Source organism: Myotis lucifugus, unplaced genomic scaffold, assembly GCF_000147115.1.
Source record: "Myotis lucifugus unplaced genomic scaffold, Myoluc2.0 scaffold_178, whole genome shotgun sequence".
NCBI lineage: Eukaryota > Metazoa > Chordata > Mammalia > Chiroptera > Vespertilionidae > Myotis > Myotis lucifugus.
The window spans coordinates 319,001-341,786 of record NW_005871226.1 but is presented as its reverse complement, the minus strand read 5'-3'; the positions used below and the strand labels follow the sequence as shown (position 1 = coordinate 341,786).

At 53.8% G+C, this 22,786-nt stretch overlaps 3 protein-coding genes across 3 annotated transcripts; 1 reads left to right on the top strand and 2 right to left on the bottom strand.

The window, feature by feature from the left end:
• Nucleotides 1–6,186: 6,186 nt before the first annotated feature.
• On the bottom strand, nt 6,187–6,862 carry TMEM239 (transmembrane protein 239). The gene is made up of 2 exons (XM_006096383.1): nt 6,782–6,862; nt 6,187–6,667 (listed from the first exon to the last, which is right to left on the bottom strand). The coding sequence occupies exon 2, from the start codon at nt 6,651–6,653 to the stop codon at nt 6,198–6,200; it is 456 nt and encodes a 151-aa protein (XP_006096445.1). The 5' UTR covers nt 6,654–6,667; nt 6,782–6,862; the 3' UTR covers nt 6,187–6,197.
• A 501-nt stretch (nt 6,863–7,363) lies between these two features.
• On the bottom strand, nt 7,364–15,868 carry CUNH20orf141 (chromosome unknown C20orf141 homolog). The gene is made up of 3 exons (XM_006096450.1): nt 15,760–15,868; nt 7,696–7,951; nt 7,364–7,601 (listed from the first exon to the last, which is right to left on the bottom strand). Exons 1-3 carry the CDS (start codon nt 15,866–15,868, stop codon nt 7,364–7,366), a joined length of 603 nt encoding a protein of 200 aa, XP_006096512.1.
• A 203-nt stretch (nt 15,869–16,071) lies between these two features.
• Nucleotides 16,072–22,501, top strand: CPXM1 (carboxypeptidase X, M14 family member 1). Its single transcript, XM_014462316.2, has 14 exons — nt 16,072–16,309; nt 17,817–17,978; nt 18,152–18,261; nt 18,380–18,519; nt 18,609–18,699; nt 19,274–19,424; nt 19,509–19,597; nt 19,929–20,052; nt 20,134–20,330; nt 20,417–20,596; nt 20,682–20,979; nt 21,148–21,287; nt 21,920–22,022; nt 22,125–22,501. The coding sequence occupies exons 1-14, from the start codon at nt 16,105–16,107 to the stop codon at nt 22,364–22,366; spliced, it is 2,232 nt and encodes a 743-aa protein (XP_014317802.1). The 5' UTR covers nt 16,072–16,104; the 3' UTR covers nt 22,367–22,501.
• Nucleotides 22,502–22,786: the final 285 nt, after the last annotated feature.

Genomic DNA, 22,786 nt, shown 5'->3' with positions numbered 1-22,786 from the left:
TACTCCCCCAACACACACACACACACACACACACACACACACACACACACACACACACACACACCAGAGATGTCTGCTTTTTACCTATGAGTCTGTCTCTATTTTGCTGTAGTTCAGTTTGTTCATTAGAAACCACATATGAATTAAATCATATGGTACTTGTCTGTCTCTGCCTGGCTTATTTCACTTAGCATACTCCTCTCCAGGTCCATCCATGTTGTTGCAAAGAGTAAAATTTTCTTCCTTTTTACAGCAGAGTAGTATGCCATTGTGTAAACGTACCATAGCTTTTTATCCACTCATCTACCGATGATACTTGGGCTCCTTCCAAATCTTGGCTATTGTAAATAACTGTGCAATGAACACAGAGGCTCAGATATTTCGAATTTGTGTTTTGGGTTTCTTTGGATAAATTCCCAGAAAAGGAATCAGTGGGTCATAAGGCAGTTCCATTTGTAATTTTTTTGAGATGACTCCATACTGTTTTCCACTAGATTCTTATTTTTTAAAGAATGCCTCCAGTGTCCTTTCCTTTGCCATACCAATATATTCCTGAAAGGAGTAGAGGGTGCAAGAGCACTTCAGATGCGATGCCAGCCTTTATTTTCCCAGTGTGTGTCTTGGGGGAGGAGGGAGAAGTCTTTTAATAAAAGAAAATTAGTAGATTTTTTTCAAAACAGTTTAACCAAACAAAGTGTCCCAACAAAAACCGATGACCTGCCTTCTGTTATATAATCCAAGTTGTCGCATAGATTGTGTGTTGAGTTCATCTTAGTTCACATATGTTGGTGAAAGATAAAGATAAACTTTCTGATTGCAAAGAAATACACCTATACTTTTTAAAAACCTGCTTCATTAAGGTGTCACTGACAGTAAACTGCACATATTTCAAATGTACGATTTGATATATTTTGACATGTATACACCTGTGAAATCATCATCACAATCAATGAAATGTATCCTTCTGCCTCTTTAGAATCCCTTCCTGCCTCCCCTCCCATCTCCCTACTCCTGTCCCCCAGCAACTATTGATACTGATCTGTTTTCTGTTACTATAGATCAATTTGCATTCCCTAGAATATTATATAAATGGAATCATTCAATGGGTACTCTTTTTCTTCTGGCTTCTTTCACTCAGTCTAATTAATGGGATTGGTGGAACAACATCCATGTCATTGTGTGTATCAGTAGTTCACTTTTTTCATAAGTTCGTCGTATTCCATTTTATGGCTAAACCAATGTTTATTTATCCTTTTACCTGGTGATAGACATTTGTGTACTTTAGTTTTTGGCAATTACAAATAAAGCTTCTATGAATATTTATGTACAAATCTTTGAATAGACATATATGTTCATTTCTCTTGGGTAAACATCTAGGAATGAAATGGCCGAATCATGTGGTAGATGTATGTTTAATTTTTTAAGAAACTACTAAATTATTTTCCAAAGTGGTTTTCCAATTTTACATTCCCCCCAGCAGTGTATGAGGGTTGCAGTTCCTCCATATCCTCGCCTACACTTAATATTAGTTTTTTTAATATTAGTCATTCTAGTAAGTGGGTTGTATGTTGGGTATTTTTAAGATTTTCTTTTTAAATCGATTTTTAGAGAGAGAGGAAGGGAGAGGGGGAGAGAGAGAGAGAAACATCATGTGAGAAACACATTGATTGGTTGCCCGGAACCCTTCGGTGCGCAGGCTGGCGCTCTAACCACTGAGCACGCTGGGCACGGTGGAAACAACAGATCTTAAATCAAGTTCTTTTATTTTTAAAATGGGAAATATTTGAAAAGTAAGAAGGCAGTATAAAGGATGCAAGATCCAAACTATAGATGGAAATGTTGTCTCAGAAAAAAAATAACCTGTCCAAAATTGGTTACTTCCAGACCCCGACAGACCTCACAAAAGACAGCTTTTTACCCCAGGAGGAACGGGAAGACAGAGTAGGGGTGGGCCAGGAGTCTGAGACACAGTGAAGCCTGCGAGATGGGGCCCTTCCTTCTACAGGATTCCCAGGAGCTCAGCCCTGTATGCTTCTGGGTTTCTGGTTGGGGGACCCAGGTTGAAGATTTGGGGTCAGAGGTGAGGAATCAACGAAGCCGCCACTGTGAGGACCGTGGACCGGAGATGACCCTTCCCGGAATCCACCCTCGCCTGGCCTGTGAAATGTTTCCCCTCTTTCAACCAACACTCCAGCCAACCCCGATTCTTCGCGGCCAGAGCTGGAAATATCCGCCAGAGGGCGCCCTTGCACCGTCGGTCGCCGGGTCCGCAAGCTGGGATTCCCTGGCTGTCGATTTTCCCGGACGGCTACCGAGCACCTTCCCTGGGTGGGTGCCCACAGCCCTCCAAACCCCTACGAGGCTTGCTATTTCCAGCCTCAGGTCCTTGTCCGCCCCGCTCCGCCTCCACGGTCAATGCGCCCGCCTCGACGCCCTCCAGCCGTCGCCCTGGTCCCTCTCCGGCGCACTCGAGCCTGGGGAATTGCGCACCTCGCACCTGCTCTAGGGGCTACCTCCCGTGCAGCGCAGGCTGCCTCCTGCACCCCCTCCCGCCATGACCCGGTCTCCCCCAAGTCCTCTGTGGCCACGGACTGCTGGGTGAGGAGAGCAGCTTCCCTCATCCCCCAGCGAGGACATGGCCTCCCTTTCCCCTGCACACACGGGTCTGAGGGAGAGCGCCTCCTCCTTCCAGGGACCCCTCTCCTTCCCCCAGGATGGCCACTGACAACTGTCTCAAGTGGTGCCCAGCCTCATGAGCCCCCTTGACACCACCCTCTCGGGCCCTCCCGTGTCCTGGCCGATCCCTGTTCCTTGGGGCAGAGGGAAGCCCTGCCACGGGTCGCTCCTGCTCCTGCACATGCGGCTGTGGATTCCTGTTTTCTTACATGCAGGTCTCTGGAGGCTGACTCCTCCTTCACTGCGTTCTTCATTCCCCGCCCAACCTGATTATTTTTCTGGTCGGACCCCCACTCCCGTCCCAATCCTGACAGAGCAGGCTGTGGCTGGCGGGGGAGGACAGGCCGAGATTCCACTCAGCCTCCCAGGTCGCTCCGGCCACTGGAGCTTCGCAGCTCTCCCTCTTGGCCCAAACCCAAAGGCTTAGGACGCCTTCGTTCCAGCATGTACATTCTCCCTGAGCTCGCATGTTTAAGCCTTTTAACCCTACATGGGTGACTTGGTCTACATTTAAAGGAATTTCAGGGATTATGTTCATGCTATCATTTTCCTTTAGTCTGTCAGGTTCCTCACTTCATTCCCCTTTAACTGAACACTCCATTCCCCTCCGCCTGCCCCCTAGAGCTAGCCACTCAACCGTTTCTTTTGTTTTCATGCGTTCTTGCCACCTCCCACCAAAGTGTGTTTTGCTGGCATGAATTTGAATTTTCATCCAAAGAATTGTATTATTTCTCATTCAGTTTGTCACTCAAAGCTAGGAGTTCAAGATCAATCTCTATAGCTCCTGCCCCTTCTAACTGCTGCTTGCTCTCAGCGGTGCTTACACTATGTTTCACTTTTCTTATCTCCTGCCACCACTAATAACAGTGCAATCATTACTCTCAAACACATCCTCCTATGCAGTGTTTCTCAATCTTGTTAAAATGCAGGCTCTGAAATAAAAATTTAAAAAAATGCAGGCTTTGATTCCACAGGCCTAGAGTGGGGCCCAAAACTCTGCATTTTTCACCAGCTCCCAGGTGAGGCTGATACTGCTGGTCCTGGGGCCACACTTTGAGCAAGGCCCTTAGGGGCCTCTGTGAGAATTCATGTTGGGTTGCTGGGTCACAGGGCATGTGTTGATCTAATTTGGTAAGTACTACCCATCTGCTACCCAGTCTGGTTGTACCACCTTACTCCACATCAGCAGAGCAGGAGAGTGGGAGGTATATACAGGATGGGGCAAAAATAGGTTTACAGTTGTGAGTATGTGAATCACAGAGTTTATTCTTGTATTGTTTATTAATTCTTGTATTTTCCCTAAAAACAACTGTATACCTACTTTTGCCCCTCCCTGTATTTATGTGGGGAAGGGAAGAAGGCCTTCTCCTTGCTTCTGCCCACATCTTGTCCCGCAATGTGTTTGGTCTGGGCCCGAACCAATGGGCTCAAGGCTCAGGAGTGATCTTGCTGACCAGCAATGCTGGGCTAAGGCTATGGTGGACCTGAGGATAGCATCCAGGAGACTCCCGTTAGGTTGCATTTTCTCTATTGCTTTATTTTTAGTGTCCTGTTAAGTAGACGAGGACTCCAACAACCTGGCCTTCCCATTGGCAAGTAGCTGTTTTGAACCTGATTTCTCATCTCTAAAATGGAACAGCAGTAGCATAGCTATGGTTTGCAGAGTGGGGAGTCAGTCTAGGAACTTCACCCACATGCCAGCAGCCCTGCAGGAGCCCTAAGACAGGGGTTCTTACTTGGTTTTACCCATGAGGAGAATGAAGTTCAGGAAGGCTTAGCAATTCCCACAAGGCCATGGAGTAGAAAGTGACAATGTTGGGATTCAAACTCAGCCTCAGCTAATACACCAGAGCCCGTGCTAACCACGAGGCTATCCCACCTCCATGTCCTGCCTTGCCCTTGCTACCGGGCCATATTTCAGGGACAGTCACAAGGAAATGGGAAGGAAGGACTATGCCTGGGTTTTCAGGCATGGATGCTGAAGGCTTCTAACCAGTGGCATGGAGGGTTATGAAATTCTACAGCAAATAGATTTTAGCAAGAATGACCTGGGTTCTAGGGGCTGGTCCTCAGGGCTTGAGTATTTAGGTGGCAGGAGAGGAGGACTTTGGGTCGAGGGCTTTAAGAGCAGGGCTTGTAGGCTTAGAAGTACACTAGGTCAGGGATGGACAGGATTTGGGAGGGTCAGGAATTGGGTGGGGGTTAGAAGTGGGGTAGGGATCAGGTGGTTGGGTCTTAGCTATGGGTAAAGCTGTCTATCATGTGCCTTACTTGGTAACAGTTGATCACTCACTGTTTTGTTTGGAGGGTTAGCAGATGTGCAAACAGCCAGCACCCTGGGCATCGGGAATGCCACCTTTCACGACCCGCCTGGTGCTGTGAGCAGCTGGGTCCATTTTGGAAACCATGGGCTATGCTCTTCCCACTCACATAGCTGTGCAAGCATCTCCTGGCACTAAGCCCCAGGCCCAAGCATTTCACAATCAGGAGAGTTCGACATCTGCAGATTTTGAGATTTCATGACACATGACATTTTTACATCTTGTCCACACCCATCCATCCTCTGTTTACCACTATAATTCTACTCATGGCGGAACATTTCCCCGAAGGCCCAGGGAAGCTTCTTGCTCTTTCTATGGCCTTAGGGCTCAAAAGACCTTTTGAGTCTACAGAATGTTCTCAAGAGTTCAATATAGTATCTGATTGTTTCCTGGACTTTACAAAGCACTTCATACATAGGTATTGCTGTTGACGCACTTAGCACAAGCTTAAAAAAATTAATTGGCCAAGGCCCCATGTGTAGGTGGGTGAAATGGGACTTGTTTGTTTTTCCAGAACAGATCTCAGGAGACTTAAAGAGTGGGTACTCTCTGGGAACCTTACTACCCTATTCAGCCCATTTTCCAGACTTGGGGATGTGGACTGAGGCAGGAGCTAAGGTATCTAGGGAGCGGGGGAATGTCTGGGCAGACAGGTCTGGGGGGTGAGTTAGCTGAAGTCTCATGGGGCTTGTGGCCAGCCCTCTTCTAGCGAGGCTTCTGTCAGTGGGCCCTTCCTAGAGCTTGGGGAAGTGGAAAAAGAGGGTTGGTGGGAGGAATGGCAAGTCCAGGGGTACCCAGGTAGCAGTTCTCATGAGTCTGAAGCTGAGGCAGCTGCAAGAAAAAAAGATGTTGCCAGTTTCTAAGGGCGCCCCAGTGGTGTCACCACACCCACATCGGAGCTCTTGGTGGCTTGGCCAAGCTCTGCCCCTCGCTAAGCCTTCTGCCCTATCCCCTCTCCTCAAAGCCCCGGGCCCCCCACACCAAGTACCTGCAGCATCAGCTTGAGGGAGGTGCCCAGGGGTCAGGCCAGTCTACCCTGCCAGCTCCAGCAACATCACCCATGCCACAACCTGCGCTAGGGACTGGAGGTCTGGGCCTGTTGAAGCAGGAAGGCTCTAGTCTCACTGCCCTCCCTCTCCCTCGGGGCCTCAGGCCTTCGGCCAGGGCTAACAGACACAGGCAGCGGGATGGGTTGCCCTTCTATTGGTCCAAGTCCTGAGCGTAGCCTGGGTGAGACATGGAGGCGAGGAGGCCCACAAGGCTCAGCAGCGTAGAGAACAGCAGCAGGAAGGAGGCGGTGAAGAGCAGGGCCGGGAGGGCGCTGAGCATCAGCAGCAGGACGGCGGGCAGCAGATGGCGCCAGGCTGCGGCCACCACAGGCCACAGGGAGCTCAGCAGGTGGGAGCCGGTGGTGAAGAGCGCGTGGCACAGCATCAGTGCCAGCAGCAGGTAGAGGATCCCCTCCAGGTTCCACAGCATGCGCTGCAGTGGCTGCCGCCAGCTCGAGGTGGTCCACCACTGGGTCCAGCTCTGGGGCACATGGCACAGGCACCAGCGCACCCAATCCTGCCGCGTGACCCAGGCCCACCAGGGCAGCGCCCGCTGCGGCCCCTCACCGGCCCCGATGGCATCCGTCTCCACTCGAGGCTGTTGCATCGCAGCTGGTGCACCTGGGGAGAGGCTAGGCCAGCTGCAGGAGCAGCCCTGGAGGTGCCTGGGGTGCAGGGGTCAGGAGGGCACCAGTGTGGGTGGGGTGGGGCTTTGAGCTGGGGTCTGGGTCTTACCTCTGGGCAGTGGTCCCTAAGTCATGTTGCTGCCTGCAGCGCCCAGGATGGCCTGGCAGCCAGAGTTGAGCCCCTCTTTCACTCTCCCTCCCCCACCCCCTCCCTAGAGGACCCCCATTGTGACCCGGATTGGGGTGGGGTCCAGCCAAGAAAGGAGCCACTCCAGGGTGTGAGCCTCACCTGGGCCTCTCTCTGTGGACCCTCTAGGCTAGCAGGGAAGTCTGGGAGCCCACAGACGTACTTCCTCATGCTTTCTTGTGGAAAGCCCTCTTGGATCCCCGTCCCTTCCCTACTGGCTAATAATGCGTCCCACTCTGCTCTCTCGCAAGTCTTTCTTTGGGCCTTCATTCTTTAGAACCACAGAGGCGGCCAGAATGGCCAGCCGCAACCTGGAGGTTCTGAGATGGCTGTCACATCCTGCCCTGGGCTCCCTGTGCCTTACCTCATCTCACCTTCTATCATTGCTGGAGGTCTGCTGATGTTCAGGCTGGGGACAAAGGTGTACCCTCCCCCCTGCCCAGCCCAGAATGGAGGAAAGGAAGCCTGGGGAGGCAGCATGGCCAGTGTATTTCTGGAGGGCAGTCAGGCCCAAGGATAGAGGCAGAAAGCCAGGCCAAGCAGGGCCAAGGGCATGCCTCGGGCTCCCAAGAGCAGCTCCAGGCCCAGGAGCAGTAGGAGCAGAGCCTCCTGGAGGCTGAGTCGTCCTGTGATTGCCACTGTCTGCAGGAGTAGAGCCTCCTGCTGTCTTGGGCCCTCGCCGGCCCCTTGACTTTGGCCCCCTGTGAGAAGTGTGTGCTGTGGCCGGGTGGGACTTGTGGGCCTGTGGAGAGAGAGGGTAGCAGCTGGGATTCGGGAGGCTGACCACTTGCTTGCTTGCCTGCACCTGCCCACCTGCCAGGCTGCTGCCCATTTACCTGTGGAGCAGGTCGAAGGCCAGGAAGCTGACCAGTAGCAGCAGCAGCAGCAAGGCTGGGCCAGCCATGGAAAAGACTGCCCGAACTGTCAACCCCAGTGCTCCCAGCCCTAGGACACTGTCCAGGAGCTGGGCGGGGCTAGGGCCCCAGAAGAACACACATGGACCCATTGAACTGCCCAATCCCTCCCCAGCACCCAGGCCCCTGGGAGAGACAGGGGTAGGATAAGCAAGGACTTCAGGCCCGGGTAACAGAGCTGGGTCATGGAGGGAGGGGGAGGTTATAGGAAGGGGCTGTCCTGGAGGTAGTGATGGAAGTGTGTGGGAGGGGATGGCAGACAGACAAGCAAGGATGAGCTCAGGGAGTGGGGAATTGGGCTCCTTGGGAATCTCCCCCTCCCCACCCACCCACCAATCCTCCTCACCTCCTGCCACTTCGGTCTGCCATTCTGGGACTGGGCAGCTGGGGCATTGTGACCTCTTGCCAGGTGGGGCTCTGTGGTAGGGAGGGGCTGCTGCTGGTTCTGGCCTCACAAGCAGCTCCTGGCTCAGGCGGGGCTCAGCCAGAGGTCAGTTCTTTCTGAGAACTCGGACTCGCCCTCGTGCTTCTGCTAACGCTCTGCCCTAGGGCCCTCCCAGGGGGACCTGAGCTGCCAGGAAGGCATTCTAACCCCATCACTACATGGGTGGCTGACCAAAGGGAAGGGGCTGCTTTCTTTCTCCTGCAGGTGCTCAGAGCTGTGTCCAGGGACAAGTCATTCAATCTTCCCGTCCACTGCTCTCTGCCCTGAGAGTAGGGTGATGCCTGTGGGCCCTTGTGGGGGATTTTTCAGGACTGCAGCCCTGGAAGGCAGAGACTCTGTCAGGAAGGAACCAGAGGCTTTCCAAGGCTGAGCTCCCATGTGACCTGCGACATGGGAGTGGGGCAAGAGGCAGCTGTTAGGCATGTAAGTACTATGGTGTGTAGGTGTTCGGGATACTGGGATTCCAGAAATGGCATAGAGGGCTACAACATAGTAACCCCCAAACCGGACGTTAGAGTCACTCTCTGAGAATGCAATTAAGGAAAATGAACACATAATAAAGGGTTTGGTCACTTAGGAAAGAAACCTACTTCCATTGATGATGTGTAATTGCGTGATGGTTCCAACACATCCTAGTTTAGTGACCTGAGAGGCAAGAATGGAAATAGGTTGTAATTGAGAGAACTTAATTTTGTCCACATAGTATACTTTGAAGGAAAACTGAAGGGAGTAGGGTAAGGGGAACAGTGGCCATACAGCCCCTAGGAGAGGAGGAGACAGAGAATCAGGCTGCATATTTGCCTCCAGAGGGCCCTGTCCAAAGACTCAAGGGTGGTGGCCTTGACATCTTTGATGGCGATGAGCTCAACAATCCATGGAGCCAATGCCACCAGCCCTCGGGACCATTTGGTGATTGCCTTCGGTCTGGCACTTCCCAGGGAAATAAAGCAATATCCACAAAATTTCAAGGGAAAATGATTTTCAACCTAGAAACATATATCTGTTCATATGATTTCAAGTGTGAAAGCAGAATAAAGACATTTAAAGCCATACAAGGTCTCGGCAATTTGATTTTGCATATACTTTTTCTTAGAAAGTTACTAGAGTGTGTACTTCAGAAAAACAGGAATTAAACTAAGAAAGAGGACAGTATGGAATTTTAAGAAATGAGGCTAAGCCCTGGCTGGTGCTGCTCAGTGGTTAGAGCATTGGCCTGCATACCAAGGGTCTCGGGTTCCATTCCCAGTCAAGGGCATGTACCTGGGTTGCAAGTTCATCCCTGGACAGGTCAGGGCATGTGCGGGAGGCAACCAATCTATGTGTCTCTCTCACATCAATGTTTCTTTCTCTCTCTCTCTTTTACCCCCTCCCTCTCCCCTCCCTCCTTTCCACTCTCTCTTTCTAAAAAAAAAAAAAAAAGGCAATGGAAAAAATATCCTTAGGTGAGGATTAACAAAAAAAATAAAAATAAATAAGGCTAAGCACAGAAGAAGAATGATGACCAAGGCCTGGTATGTCAGCTGTGCTCCCAGGTAAAGAAAGAAAGCACCCTGGCCGATGTGGCTCAATTGGTTGGGCTTCATCCCATGTGTTGACCACTTGATTCTGGTCAAAGGAACATGCCCGAGTTGTGGGCTCAATCCTCAGGACAGCTGATAGATGTTGTGCTCTCACATCAATGTTTTTTTTTTCTCTCTCTCTCCCTCTCTCCCTTCCTCTCTCTCTAAAAATCAATAAACTATTTAAAAAGGAAGAAAGAAAGAACCCAGCCTGGAATCAAAAGGTAGATGTTCAAAGAGGGATGTTTCTGGAAGAAAATGAAATTTTTTGGTTTTAGACATATTCAAAATAAATGTTCAGTTCTGTTGGAAACATTGGGATTGAATTTAAATTGGTGCCTAGAAAACCAAGCAAATGATAAAACAAAGTAATTAATAACTCCAGGGAACACAAAAGGTTAAACAATAACATTTACTAGCTCTGCATATTGACTCCAGTGATTTGGCTCTTTTGGGAAAATGGAAGGAGGGGAAGTGTATGTTTATGTATTTGGATGTGTATGGGTGGGAGGGTGGGAGGGTGGGAGGAGAGTGAGATTAATTCCATAGCAAGAAACCCACAGATAACATCTAACCATAGAAAAATCAAGAAATAGCAATAGAAGCATAGAGGTCAATACAAGGAAAAATAATTTAAAGTGGTTGACTTGGGAATGGAGAAGCATAAAAACGTCTTCTATTACAAGCCTAAATGTGAGTTGCCTCTAAAACTATTATAAATCATTTTGATAAAAATAATTTTGCTAAAAAAAGAAAAATTAATATAGGTCACATTGTGGAGGTCGGGAGTACAACCTCCCAGGATGAATGAAACTGATTTCCTAATGTTATGTGGATGTATTCTTGTGGCTTGAGTTAACATTTTCAGTGGCAACATCAAACTCAGGAAGTTGTGAATCTCATGCATTTTAAGGGCAGGTGCCCTAAACCTCCACCTAGTGCTTCTCAGCCTTTAATATGCACATGACTCTCCTGGGGCTGAGTCCTGTTAAAATGCAAGTTCTGATCCGTAGGTCTGGGGAGGGATTCTGCATTTCTAAGAGGCTCCCAGGAGACGCTGATGCTGTTGGTCCTTGGCCACACTTTGAGGAGCAAGGCTCTCCTAGACATTGATGTACGAAAGAGAGAGCTGGGGAGGTGGTGGTGAGGGAAGGATGGGCATGTGGGAAAGAGCCTCTTGTGCATCTAGGTGCCACGGGAGTCCCCATTAATGCTCACGTGCACCATGGGGTGGGGGGGGTACCTAGTGGGCAGTGAGTTCTCCTCAGCACCAGGACAGGAGATTAGGAGACACAAGTAGGCAGTAGATTTCGCTACTTTTCCATTTGTGCAGCCAAATACGTAGCCTCCTTTCTTTTCTTAATATTGTTTTATTCCATCCATGTGTGTGGGAGCAAGGAGACTGTGTTAAGCTGTTTTCTCCATCTTTAATTCATCTGGTTAATGTCAGGGTTCCTAGAACCCCATACTATCTCACTTTATCATCACGGCCCTGGGAAGAAAATATTATCATTCCAATTTTACAGATGAGAAAACTGTGGCTCAAAGAGGTGAAATTACTATTCAAGGATACCCGAACAAGTAAACGGCAGAAACCGGATGTGAAATTAAACCAGTGTGGCTCCAGGTCATTTATCCTCTCCACGTCCAGCCGCCCGACCACACTAGCAGCAGGCAATGCTGGCAGGCAATTCCCAGCCCGTCCCTTGAACCAGGATCCCTTTAGGCAGGTGTCCCCACCCAGTCTGGCTCCGTTGTGCTTGTGAAGTAGCCTTGCCCTTGTGAGGCTACGAAAGATTCCCTACCTGGCTCCTGGGGCTAGCGATCTGGCTGTGCACGTACTTGTGATGGGAGGAAGGGCACTTAATCGGAACAGAACCACAGTTGTTTAAAGATTATTCACCTACTAACCAAAGCCAAGAGGGTTTCTGACAGACGCTGGGGAACTGGAGGATGTGTTGCAAGAAGAAAAAACAGGGCTGTAAAAATAAGGTGGCCTTGAAGAAGCCCAGATGGGTCCATTATTCAGAAAAGAAAATACATTTTGAGAGCAAACCGAGGACAGGACATGCTTTAACTTGGCTGCTGTGCCGGGACCCTGGCCCCCTCCGGGAGTTTGCTTCAGGAATGCTGACCATTCTCTGGTCCCAGGAACGGGCTGAGCTGTCGGACTTCCGGCTCCTGAGGGCAGACACACAGACTGCAGACCCTAAAGCTCCCTTGACCCTGCTGCCCTCCCAGCTACACAGAGCTCTTTTCCCTCACCCCTATATAATCAGCCAGCTGGCAGAAGAAAGGAGGGAGCGCTTTTTAAATTTCTAGGGCATGAAGCCCGCTGCTCATTCCGTATTGCTGGCAATTTGAAATCAACACTCCTAAATGCTTCAGCCTTGTCCCTGCTCATTGGCTCAGTAGTGACAGGCAGTAACGGCCTTGATTTGGGGGGTCCAGTTTCACTTGGGTGCAAACCTGCCACTGTAGCCTAGGAGCTGCGGCCTCCAGAACCTGCTTCCAGGCTTGGTGGCTTTGCAGCCCCAGGGACCCAGTGGCAAGGGCCAAAGGCAGTAAGTAGCCTGGCTGGGAACACAGTGGAGTGTAAGGGGATGAAGTTATAAAGGAGCATGAGAAGGTGTTGAGGCTTAGAGGGATGTAAAGGGGCCCTAAAGTCTCAATAGACAAGGCAGAGAGACAAGGGGCACAAGGGGGTAGGAGGGGTAAGAAGAAGTACACAGGACACAAAAGGCATGAATTCCAGCAGCTAAGGGGATGGTGGGAAGTGGCCAACATGCCCTATCCTGCCAGTCCCTTTGTGGGGGCAGGTGTCCCGGTTCATGGCCTGACATCTCCTGTCCCACAAAACCTGGTACTGTTGGGAAGGGTCAACTTCCCTTCTGCTCTTCTTATTACTTTTATTGATTTTTAGAGAATAAGGAAGAGGGATAGAGAGATAGAAACATCGATGAGAGAGGAAGTCATTGATTGGCTGCCTCTTGCACGCCCTCCACCGGGCATGTATCCGGACAGGAATCAAACCAGCGACCTCTTGGTTCCTGAGTCCACGCTCAACCACTGAGTCACACCAGCCAGACCCTCCAGCTCTTCTTGTTTCTCTCTAACCTTGAATATATTATACAAATACCTTTTGATCACTGACTAGGGACCAGGCACTTTTCTAGGCCCTGAGGTGCAGTGAACATTTGGGTGCAAAAGACTTTCTTGACCCTTGCCAGTTTGGCTCAGTGGATAGAGTGTCTGCCCACAGACTTAAGGGTCCCAGGTTCAATTCTAGTCAAGGGCATGTACCGTGGTTGCAGGCTCAATCCCCAGCCCTGGTCAGGGCGTGTGTGGGAGGCAACCAATCGATGTGTCTCTCTCACATTGATGTTTCTCTCTCTGTCTCTCCCTCTCCCTTCCACTCTCTCTAAAAACCAATAGAAAAAATATCCTTGAGTGAGGATTAAAAAAAAAAAAGGCTTTCTTGGAGGGTTGCTTACCTCCTGCTACAGGAGAGGAGAGACCTAACAGTGAACATATAACAAATTAAACAAGATAATCTCAGTCATGTGGAGCGCCTTGAAGACAACGTAATAAAAAAGGGTGAGAGCATAGAGTGTGTGTGTAGAGGAGGGAGCTTACTCCATCGGAATGGTTAGGGAAGGCCCTAGGAGGCAGGTGACACTGAAAGGCCATCTGGCTGATGAGGATGCAAATTTGAATAAGGAGGTGAGATAATGCGAAGGCCCCATGGTTGGATGGGCTGGTGCATTGGAGAAATAGCTAGAAAGCCTGTGTGTTTGGTGGGATGTGAGCCAGGGGGTGAGTGTGGGGAGATGAGGTGGGAAAGGTGTGGGTGCAGAACCTTGTCATGAAGGGCCTTGCAGGTGAGCCCAGTAGGGACGTAAGCCAGGAGGAACTTGACAGGATTGGGCTGCTGTATGGGGACCAACTTGGAGGGGGTGGGTGCCAGAGACAGGAAAGTGGACAGACTGGGCTTTCTTCAGACCTGCTTCTCTATAGGAGCCTGTCCCAGCCTTCCATCTCCCACCCCCACTCCCACCAAGCCTTGGCCTGTAGTACCATCCTTCTGCCTTTGACCCCGTCCTTCTGCCTCTGACCTGGTTGCACTTCAAGGAGCCTTGGCTTGGAGCACCTACCTTGAGTTTTTCTAAGTGCCCCTCTGGTATCTGGGGCCTTGGCAGTGCCGTCTAGGCAGAGCACTCCACGGTGGGTCCTGTCCAGGTTACTCCCTTTCGGGCTGTGGCTGGTAGTTAGACAGACATGAGCAGAGCAAGGCTGAGGGGCCAGGTACAGAAGGTTACCGGGGCGGGGCGCCCTGATTGCCTAGCAAAGGATAATTGTAGTGTGGGACCTTGTGACTTTTTCTCCTTAGAGATGACATCTAGGTCTCAGTTGTATTTCAGCTTCAGGCCCAGAAAAGCAGCAAAACCAGACAAGCAAGGCCCACACCACCGCTGACCTCAGAACCAGCTGCACTGAATAAAGAATGACCCCCTGCCCAGACAACCAATCAATCAGTGGAGACCCGGACCCTGAAAGGACACACGTGGAAAGCAGCTGAATATTCTATTGAGATCTTCCCCTGGGACCTCCCCTCAAATCTCCACCCTTAAGCCCTTAGGACTGAGGACCCAGCGCGCGCTTCCTCCCAGGAGCCTGCCAGTGCCTATCCCCTCCCCTTTCTCCTCCCCACCATCCAGGCCACGCCCCTTTACCTTCCTCACTTCTTAGCCCCAAGGGCCCTTCCTCTACCTCTATAACTTATTTCCTAAGCCCATCTCTTCTATGAATTACTTCTCCTACCTCTGTGATTTTCCAAATAAATGTTCTCTTACAGTTTGAGTCTTGGCTCTGAATTCTTTCCTAGCCAGAACTCAAGTTCTGTACCGAGTCTGCTGAACCCAGGTCCGGTTTGACCCCGCCGGTCTGACACCTGGTGATGCTCTGGCCGTCCCCAACAGGGCGCCTACCCAGCGCGGGTGGGTGGACCAGGTGCCTGGGGAGCTCCAGGACTCCCGTATATGAAGTGGCCTGGGCTGGTGGTGTCCTCAGTTCCAGGAATGCGGGACGGTATTTCCTTCCAGAGATCCTGCAGATAGAGCCACCAGAACGGTGCTGAGACGCTGCCTTTGGGCGATTCGAACTGCTTATCTAGGTAGTGGCCCTGCCAAAAATATTTGCTCGGGGCCCTTCGTCCTTCGTTAGATTCCTGGCCACCTCTGGGCATCCCTTCCCCGTGGGGATAGCAGTCTCTCTCTGCGGGCTCCTTGCAAGGGCAAAGCGTCGGCCAGAGGCGCACAGCGGACGCATTTCCTTCCTTCTGGGAAGGCGGCCCTGGCGTGGGAGAGTCAATAGGGTCTTCGAGGGGGGATGAGCAGGGTCCTGCGCTCTGGAATCCAAGGATGCGGGTATTCCCGCGGCCGGAGACCCGAGGCTGCGAGGTGCGGGCCGGGGGAGGAGAATTGAGGCAAGGGCTGCGGGGAAGGCGAGAGGGCAGGACGCCCAGCAAACCTGGACCCATCCATCCCGGGCCCCAGCGCCGTGGGTATCCGCTCGGGCTTCTCTGCTAGGATTACATAACACCAGAACGTGGCAGCCGGGCGAGCAGAGGAGGAGGCGAAGGGAGGGAAAGGCGAGAGGGGAGGCGGGGCCGGGGTGGGGGTTCGGTGGTGCCGGGAGGCGCCACCTCTAGCTGGGCCCCTCGGGCTGTCCGTCAGAAGGATTCCTAGAGGGCCAGCCCTCCTCCCATCCCCCGCCCCGTCTCAGTGTCCCCTCACTCTCCCACGGCAGGCGGCCTCTGGCTCTAGACGGATTTCCCTCTTGGGTTGTAGTTTCCTCCTCCGAAGTTCCGAGCTTGGCTGTCTTGGCTAAGGCAGTGGCCGCTGTGCGCCTCGGTTGACCGGTTTGGAGAATGAGGTTGGACTGAGAGGCCACGCGCACAGCATCTGGAACGGTGCGCGGTACCTAGTAGGTGCCCGTGCGGGGCAGGAGCCTCGCAGTGAAACCGAGGTTGCCGAGGGGCTTTGCAGACGGTGTCGGCAGCGCTCGAGGGAGGCGGGAGCGGGAGGGGCATGGTCGGTGAGAGCCGAGTCATCTGGCTGCCCGTCGGGGGTCCGCCCCGCACGTCCGCCCCGCCCTCCCTCCCCCTCCTCCTCGGGGTCCCGGGCCAGTGAGCGGGCTGTGGGCGGGCCGGAGGCTCAGGGGGCGTGTGGCGGCCGCAGGAAGGGGCGGGGGGCTCTGGGGCAGCGGGCAGGAAAAGACAACCCACCCACCGCCGCGGTCCAGCGCCTCCGCACTCTGGACCTCGCCATGTGGGGTGTCCTGCTCACCGTGGCCACCTTCGCGCCTGCCGTCCGTCAGGGTCTGGAGACGCCCGGCGCCTCCGTGCTGAGCCTTGCGCCACCCAGGACCACTGAGACCCCGATCTCTGCCTCAGCCCTACCCAGCAGCCCGGCGCAGCCGCCCGCGGAGAAGAAGAACGGTGGCTCTCCCGCAGGGCCCGCCCCTCCCACAGGTCGGTTGCCCCCACACCCCTGTCCCCCGGGCGACGACCCTTCCCCAGCGCGCGCGCGCACACACACACACACACACACACACACACACACACACTTTCCGAGACCGGTGCAATAGATGCTGACTCAGCAGCCCCAGTTCCCGGCCAGACCCAGTCAGCAGTCCTGGGACCGGAGCCAGTGGGATGCTGCCTCTTGCAGCCCCAGACCTTCCTTTTCATAGATAAGGAAGCTGAGACCGGAGTCAGGAGGAGGGGAGATAGAGGTGCAGACAAAGGCACTGACACTAAAAGGTTCAGAGCAGGACTGTGTGTGCAGGAGAGAGTCGGGGGCCGGGGGGGGGGGGGGAGGAACAGGAGACTGCGAGGGCCGAGAACTCTGCTGGGGCTGTCTGGAGGAATGGGGCAGGGGCAGAGGCAGGCCGCCTGACTTCCAGATGTGGGAGCTAGAGGAGAAAGGCAAGGGGATGGCAGTCAAGGAGGGCTTCTCAGAGGAGGCATGTGGAGTTGGGTCGTTGCTCACAAAGAGTGGGCATCTCTGAATCAGGATTTGCTGAAGGGGGGGGGGGCAGCCAAGAAGGACACTGCGTGTGCAAAGGCACAGGGCACCAGACATGAAAACATACAGCGTGTCCTGGAGGTCCCTGTGGAGCTTGAGTGCGTGGGGAGCTAAGCTAGTGGCACCTGCCCTGTAAGGCCCTGTGCTGAAGGGCGAGCGGGACACAGGTCCAGCCCTGGGAGGACTGAGCACCAGGCAGGCATGGTTCTGAGGACAGAACATCGCCGCCCAGAGGGCAGATGCAGTGATGGAGGTGGCACGGGGGCTTTTGGAGACTGAGTCTGGAGCTAAGGAGGGCTCCTCGGAGGGCATCTGAGATGTGAAGGAAGGATGGGAATTAGGCAATAAAATCAGAGGTGGTGGTGGGTGGTATGCTGGGGAGGGGACAGCCAGTGCAACGGTCTAGAGCAGTGGTTCTCAACCTTCCTAATGCCGCAACCCTTTAATACAGTTCCTCATGTTGTGGGAACCCCCAACCGTAAAATTATTTTCGTTGCTACTTCATAACTGTAATTTTGCTACTGTTATGAATCGTCATGTAAATATCTGATATGCAGGATGTATTTAGGCGACCCCTGTGAAAGGGTCGTTCAACCCCCAAAGGGGTCGCGACCCACAGGTTGAGAACCGCTGGTCTAGAGGTAAAGAACCACACTCAGCTCTTTGGAGCTGCCAAATAGTTCCTAGTGGCTGGGTGTAGCTCTCCATTGGAGGGGGTCAGAGGAGGCCGGCCAAGCATGTGGTCACATCAGGAAGGAGAAGGAGCCAAGGAAGCGGCTGGAGAGGCAGGTTGGGATCAGACTGTGCAGGCCTTTCAGTCCATGCTCAGCTCCGTAGATACTTGTGGTGGAACCTGCTGTGGCATGCAGGCCTTCTTGGGATGGCAGACCTCTCCACCTGGGATTTCATGCCATTCTTCCCTTCCCCGGTGCTGGGCTCCTTGGTCCCCAGGGGCCTCACGACAGCATGTCCGGATTCGTGTCATCAAGAAGAAAAAGGTCATTGTGAAGAAACGAAAGAAGCTAAGTAGCCCCAGTCCCCTGGTGACTGCCAGGCCTCCGGTGACCACTAGCCCTGCAGGGACCATTGATCTTCCTGAGGTGCAAGAACCAGGTACTGTCCTTCCAGGGGCCCTGCCCAGATTTGCAGCCCCTGGGGCACCTAGGCACTAATGTAACGACCTCACCAACATAGGCATGCCCCTAGCTGGGCCAGCTTAGACCCAGCTTCCCACATGCCATAAACCTCTCTCTCGTCCTGTGCCACTGCTCTGTCCCTGCCCCCAGGCTGTCCACCTTTGGGCCTGGAGTCCCTTCGAGTTTCAGATAACCAGCTTGACGCATCCAGCAGCCAGTCCGTTGGTCTTGGACCACACCGAGGACGGCTCAATATCCAGGTCAGCACCTTGCTCAGAGCAAGGCAACCCCTAGACCCTTCCTTCCTGCCCTCCCCCTCCATTCTAGTCCATCCCACCCTGCCCACCTGGGCCTGATCACCATTTTCTATGCCCACAGTCAGGCCTAGAGGATGGCGATCTGTATGATGGGGCTTGGTGTGCTGAGGAGCAGGATGCTGAGCCGTGGCTTCAGGTGGACGCTAGGCACCCTGTCCGCTTCGCAGGCATCATCACCCAGGGCAGGAACTCTATCTGGAGGTGAGGTGGGCTAGCCCCAGGCCAGGGATTCATGGGCTGGGTGGGAGTCCTAAGGGCCACCGATGATCTCTCCCCACCCCTCCCGCCAGGTACGACTGGGTCACCTCATACAAGGTCCAGTTCAGCAATGACAGTCGGACCTGGTGGGGGAGTCGGAACCGCAGCACTGGGATGGATGCGGTGCGTAGTGCCATGTGGCTTGGGCCCTCTATGCTGAGAGTTGGGCACCCGGCCCATTTTAGGGTGCTGGGCTGGCCTGGGGCTGGCCTGGGGACAAGGAACAGATTCCCACTTGGGCATTCCAGGAGAAAGGGGTTCAGGATGAGTGGCACCAAGCAGGCAATCTCAGGAGCCAGGCTGCTTTGGAACACGCCCGTATTCTCCCCAAATACTTCTTCCATGGCGTGGGTGCCACTTCATGCCATGGCTTCCTGCTGGAACACCCCTTGTGGCGATGGGCCTCTGGTTCTTGCATCACCTCTCACCTCCCCATCTCATGGACACTTTTATACGTCGGGCTATCGTGTGGGATCCTGGCTGGTTTTAGGTTTGGCTGCTTCTGAGTCATGTGGCCATATTTGTCTAATGAGCTGTGAGCCAGCCAGAAAGCATGGCTGCCTAGGGCTGCCCTTTGGCAGGATGCCAAGTGCAAATTTTTACCCGAGTCCACCAGGGTGGGTCTGATGGGGAATTTGGGTCCTGGGCTAGGTTGCTGGGGTTCGAGCAGCCCCATCAAAGTACCTGACACTCCCAGGTATTTCCTGCCAATTCGGATCCAGAGTCGCCAGTGCTGAACCTCCTGCCTGAGCCCCAGGTGGCCCGCTTCATTCGCCTGCTGCCCCGGACCTGGCTCAAGGGAGGTGCATCTTGCCTCCGGGCTGAGATCCTGGCCTGCCCGGTTTCAGGTGGGCAGTCGGACAGGGGCTGGGTGGGCAGGATGCACCCTTCCCTGTGAACTTACCTTTAACCATGAACTTGCCCTCCACCAGATCCTAGCGATCCATTCCCTGAGACCCCTGCACTGGCATCCTCTGACCCTCTGGATTTCCGGCATCATAATTATAAGGCCATGAGGAAGGTCAGACTTAACCCCTGTGACCAGGAGGGAGGAGCTGCCTGCCTCAGTCCCCTTCTCACCACAGCATAACCTGCTGTGACTACCCTCATGTCCCCTCTCCCACCCGCGCTGTCTCACCTTTCTTTCCTGTTGACTCGTAAACTCTGCTCCAAATTCCCTTGTTACGGCCCTTTCCCTGTCTGAGCCTTTCTTCACTTCTGCTGCTCCCCGCCTGTCCTGTGCCATGGGGTCCCCATTTGTCACTGGCTTTTTTAAGTTCTTCCATGGCCACATGGGGTCTGACCCCTGGGTCTCACACATCACACTCTACCCCCCCCGCCCCCCACCGCAGCTGATGAAGCAGGTGAATGAGCAATGCCCCAACATCACCCGCGTCTACAGCATCGGGAAGAGCTACCAGGGTCTGAAGCTGTATGTGATGGAAATGTCGGACCATCCTGGGGAGCATGAGCTGGGTACTGGCAGGTGGGGTGGGAGAGGTAGGTGCCGGTAGGGCTCTGGGCACGAGCCAGCCGTGAGCCCCTGTGTGTTCCCAGGAGAGCCTGAGGTGCGCTATGTGGCTGGCATGCACGGAAATGAGGCCCTGGGGCGGGAGCTGCTCCTGCTCCTGATGCAGTTCCTGTGCCGTGAGTTCCTGCGAGGGAACCCGCGGGTGACCCGGCTGCTCAAGGAGACACGCATTCACCTGCTGCCCTCCATGAACCCTGATGGCTATGAGACTGCCTTCCGCCGGGTAAGCCACCTGGGCCGAGGGCCACCCTGCTCCCTCTCCCCTGGTGCTTGGAGCCTGCGTGGCTGACCAAGCCCCCATTCCTGCAGGGTTCGGAGATGGTGGGCTGGGCAGAGGGCCGCTGGAACCAGCAGGGCATTGACCTTAATCATAATTTTGCTGACCTCAACACACCACTGTGGGAAGCAGAGGACGACGGGTTGATGCCCGACACTGTCCCCAACCACCACCTGCCCATGCCCACTTATTACACCCTGCCTAATGCCACTGTGAGTATTCTGGGGGCAGTGGTGGAGGGCCACCCTGGGGACCCTTGTCTCTGACTCCCACCTGTCCTGACCTGCCCCTGTCCAGGTGGCTCCTGAAACTCGGGCGGTGATCGAGTGGATGGAGCGGATCCCCTTTGTGCTGAGTGCCAACCTCCACGGGGGCGAGCTCGTGGTGTCCTACCCATTTGACATGACTCGGACCCCATGGGCTGCCCGCGAACTCACACCCACCCCGGATGATCCTGTGTTTCGCTGGCTCAGCACCGTCTATGCTGGCACTAACTGGGCCATGCAGGAACCGGATCGCCGACCGTGCCACAACCAGGACTTCTCCTTACATGGCAACATCATCAACGGGGCTGACTGGCACACGGTCCCTGGGAGTATGTGCCCGAGGGTGGCGTTACCCGTCCCATAATCGTACCCCAATCAGAATCTGCTGTCACATACAGCGCTGGTGTCACTTCCCATTGGGGAGTGTCGCTCAGAGGAGGGTACCAGGAGGGCAGGCTGCCTGCCGCCTTGGGCTCCAGTGTCTGTGGTTCCTCTAGGCATGAATGACTTCAGTTACCTACACACCAACTGCTTTGAGATCACTGTGGAACTGTCCTGTGACAAGTTCCCGCACGAGAATGAACTGCCCCAGGAGTGGGAGAACAACAAAGAGGCCCTGCTCACCTACCTGGAACAGGTGGGACCCGAATCCTCACCCCCAGCCAGCCCGTCACTCCCGACTGACCTCTCCATTCAGGCTGCAGCTCCCACCCCGGGGTCATCCATCCAAGGTCCCGCAGCCCGAGTTCTGACTCACAAGATGCCAGGGGCCAGCAGGTCGGCGCGGAGGGCTCTAGGACAGGAAGCACAGTTTGCCAGCGAGGTGGCGTCAGACACTGTTTGCCTGTAGGCGTGGACCCCACAGCAGTCTAGGCTGTGGTCCACAGCGTGCTCCCGAGCTGTTCTCAGAAATGACTCACATTAGGCCAGTGCAGGAAGTGCTGCGGTATAGATGCTTCAGATTCCACAGGAACTCATGTCCCTTGCCCTGACTCCATAAGGATAGCTTCCAAGGGTTCCAAAATGGCAAGTTCATAGCCAGGGTCATTGAACTTGGGGAAGCCCGATGATGCTCCTTCCTACCAGGGAGTTATAGTTCTCCCAGTCCCGGTGTAATTTATCAATAGGAGATATTTTTATCAGAGTCTGTCACCTAGGAACATAGACATACCAGCTTTATCAAGTTTGCGGGGAAATAGCCAGAAAAATGAACTGAAGGTCCCTGTCTCATGCAGAAGGGAAAGGGTTTGATAAGCTTTCCCCACACAGGTGCGCATGGGCATTGCAGGATTTGTGCGGGACAAGGACACGGAGCTCGGGATTGCTGACGCTGTCATCGCCGTGGATGGGATCAACCATGACGTAACCACGGGTGTGTGTGGCGGGGAGGGGATGGTGGAGGCGTGGGAGGGCTTTGGGCTGGGTCAGAGGCTGAGGATCACTGAACCCTGATCTGGCTTTTCACTCCTCTCAGCGTGGGGCGGAGATTACTGGCGCCTGCTGACCCCAGGGGACTATATGGTGACGGCCAGTGCTGAAGGTTACCACTCAGTGACACGGAGCTGCCGGGTCACCTTTGAAGAGGGCCCTGTCCCCTGCAATTTCCACCTCACCAAGACTCCCAAGCAGAGACTGCGAGAGCTGCTGGCAGCTGGGGCTAAGGTGCCCCCAGACCTCCGGAGGCGACTGGAGAGGCTGAGGGGACAGAAGGATTAGCACTTCCGGTCAGCTGCAGAGCCTTGGGCAGGCTGGACCTGTCCAGAACTGAAGGAGGGGGGACGAAGAGTGGGGAGGGAGGGACAAAGTGGGGAAAAGGTGCTCGGGCACATTAAAGCTATGTGGCCCCTCAGCCAGTCTTTCTGTGAACTCTGTGTCCCAGATCCTCTGCCTGGGCCAGCCCTCAGCTCTCCGTCTTACCCCATCCTATCCTGCACACACTTGCGTACTCTCATCAGTTGATTTCTGGAAAAATAGAGTGAAAAAAGGACCCCACCTGGGTTCCTTTTTTTAAAACTTAGGGTTTGGCAGAGCAACTCACCAACCCATCAACTTCTGCAGCTGGTGCCATTCAGAGCTGTGGAACATTCTGGAAGCACCTGCTCAGTGCCAAGTATGCAAGCAGTCCAGGATAGACAG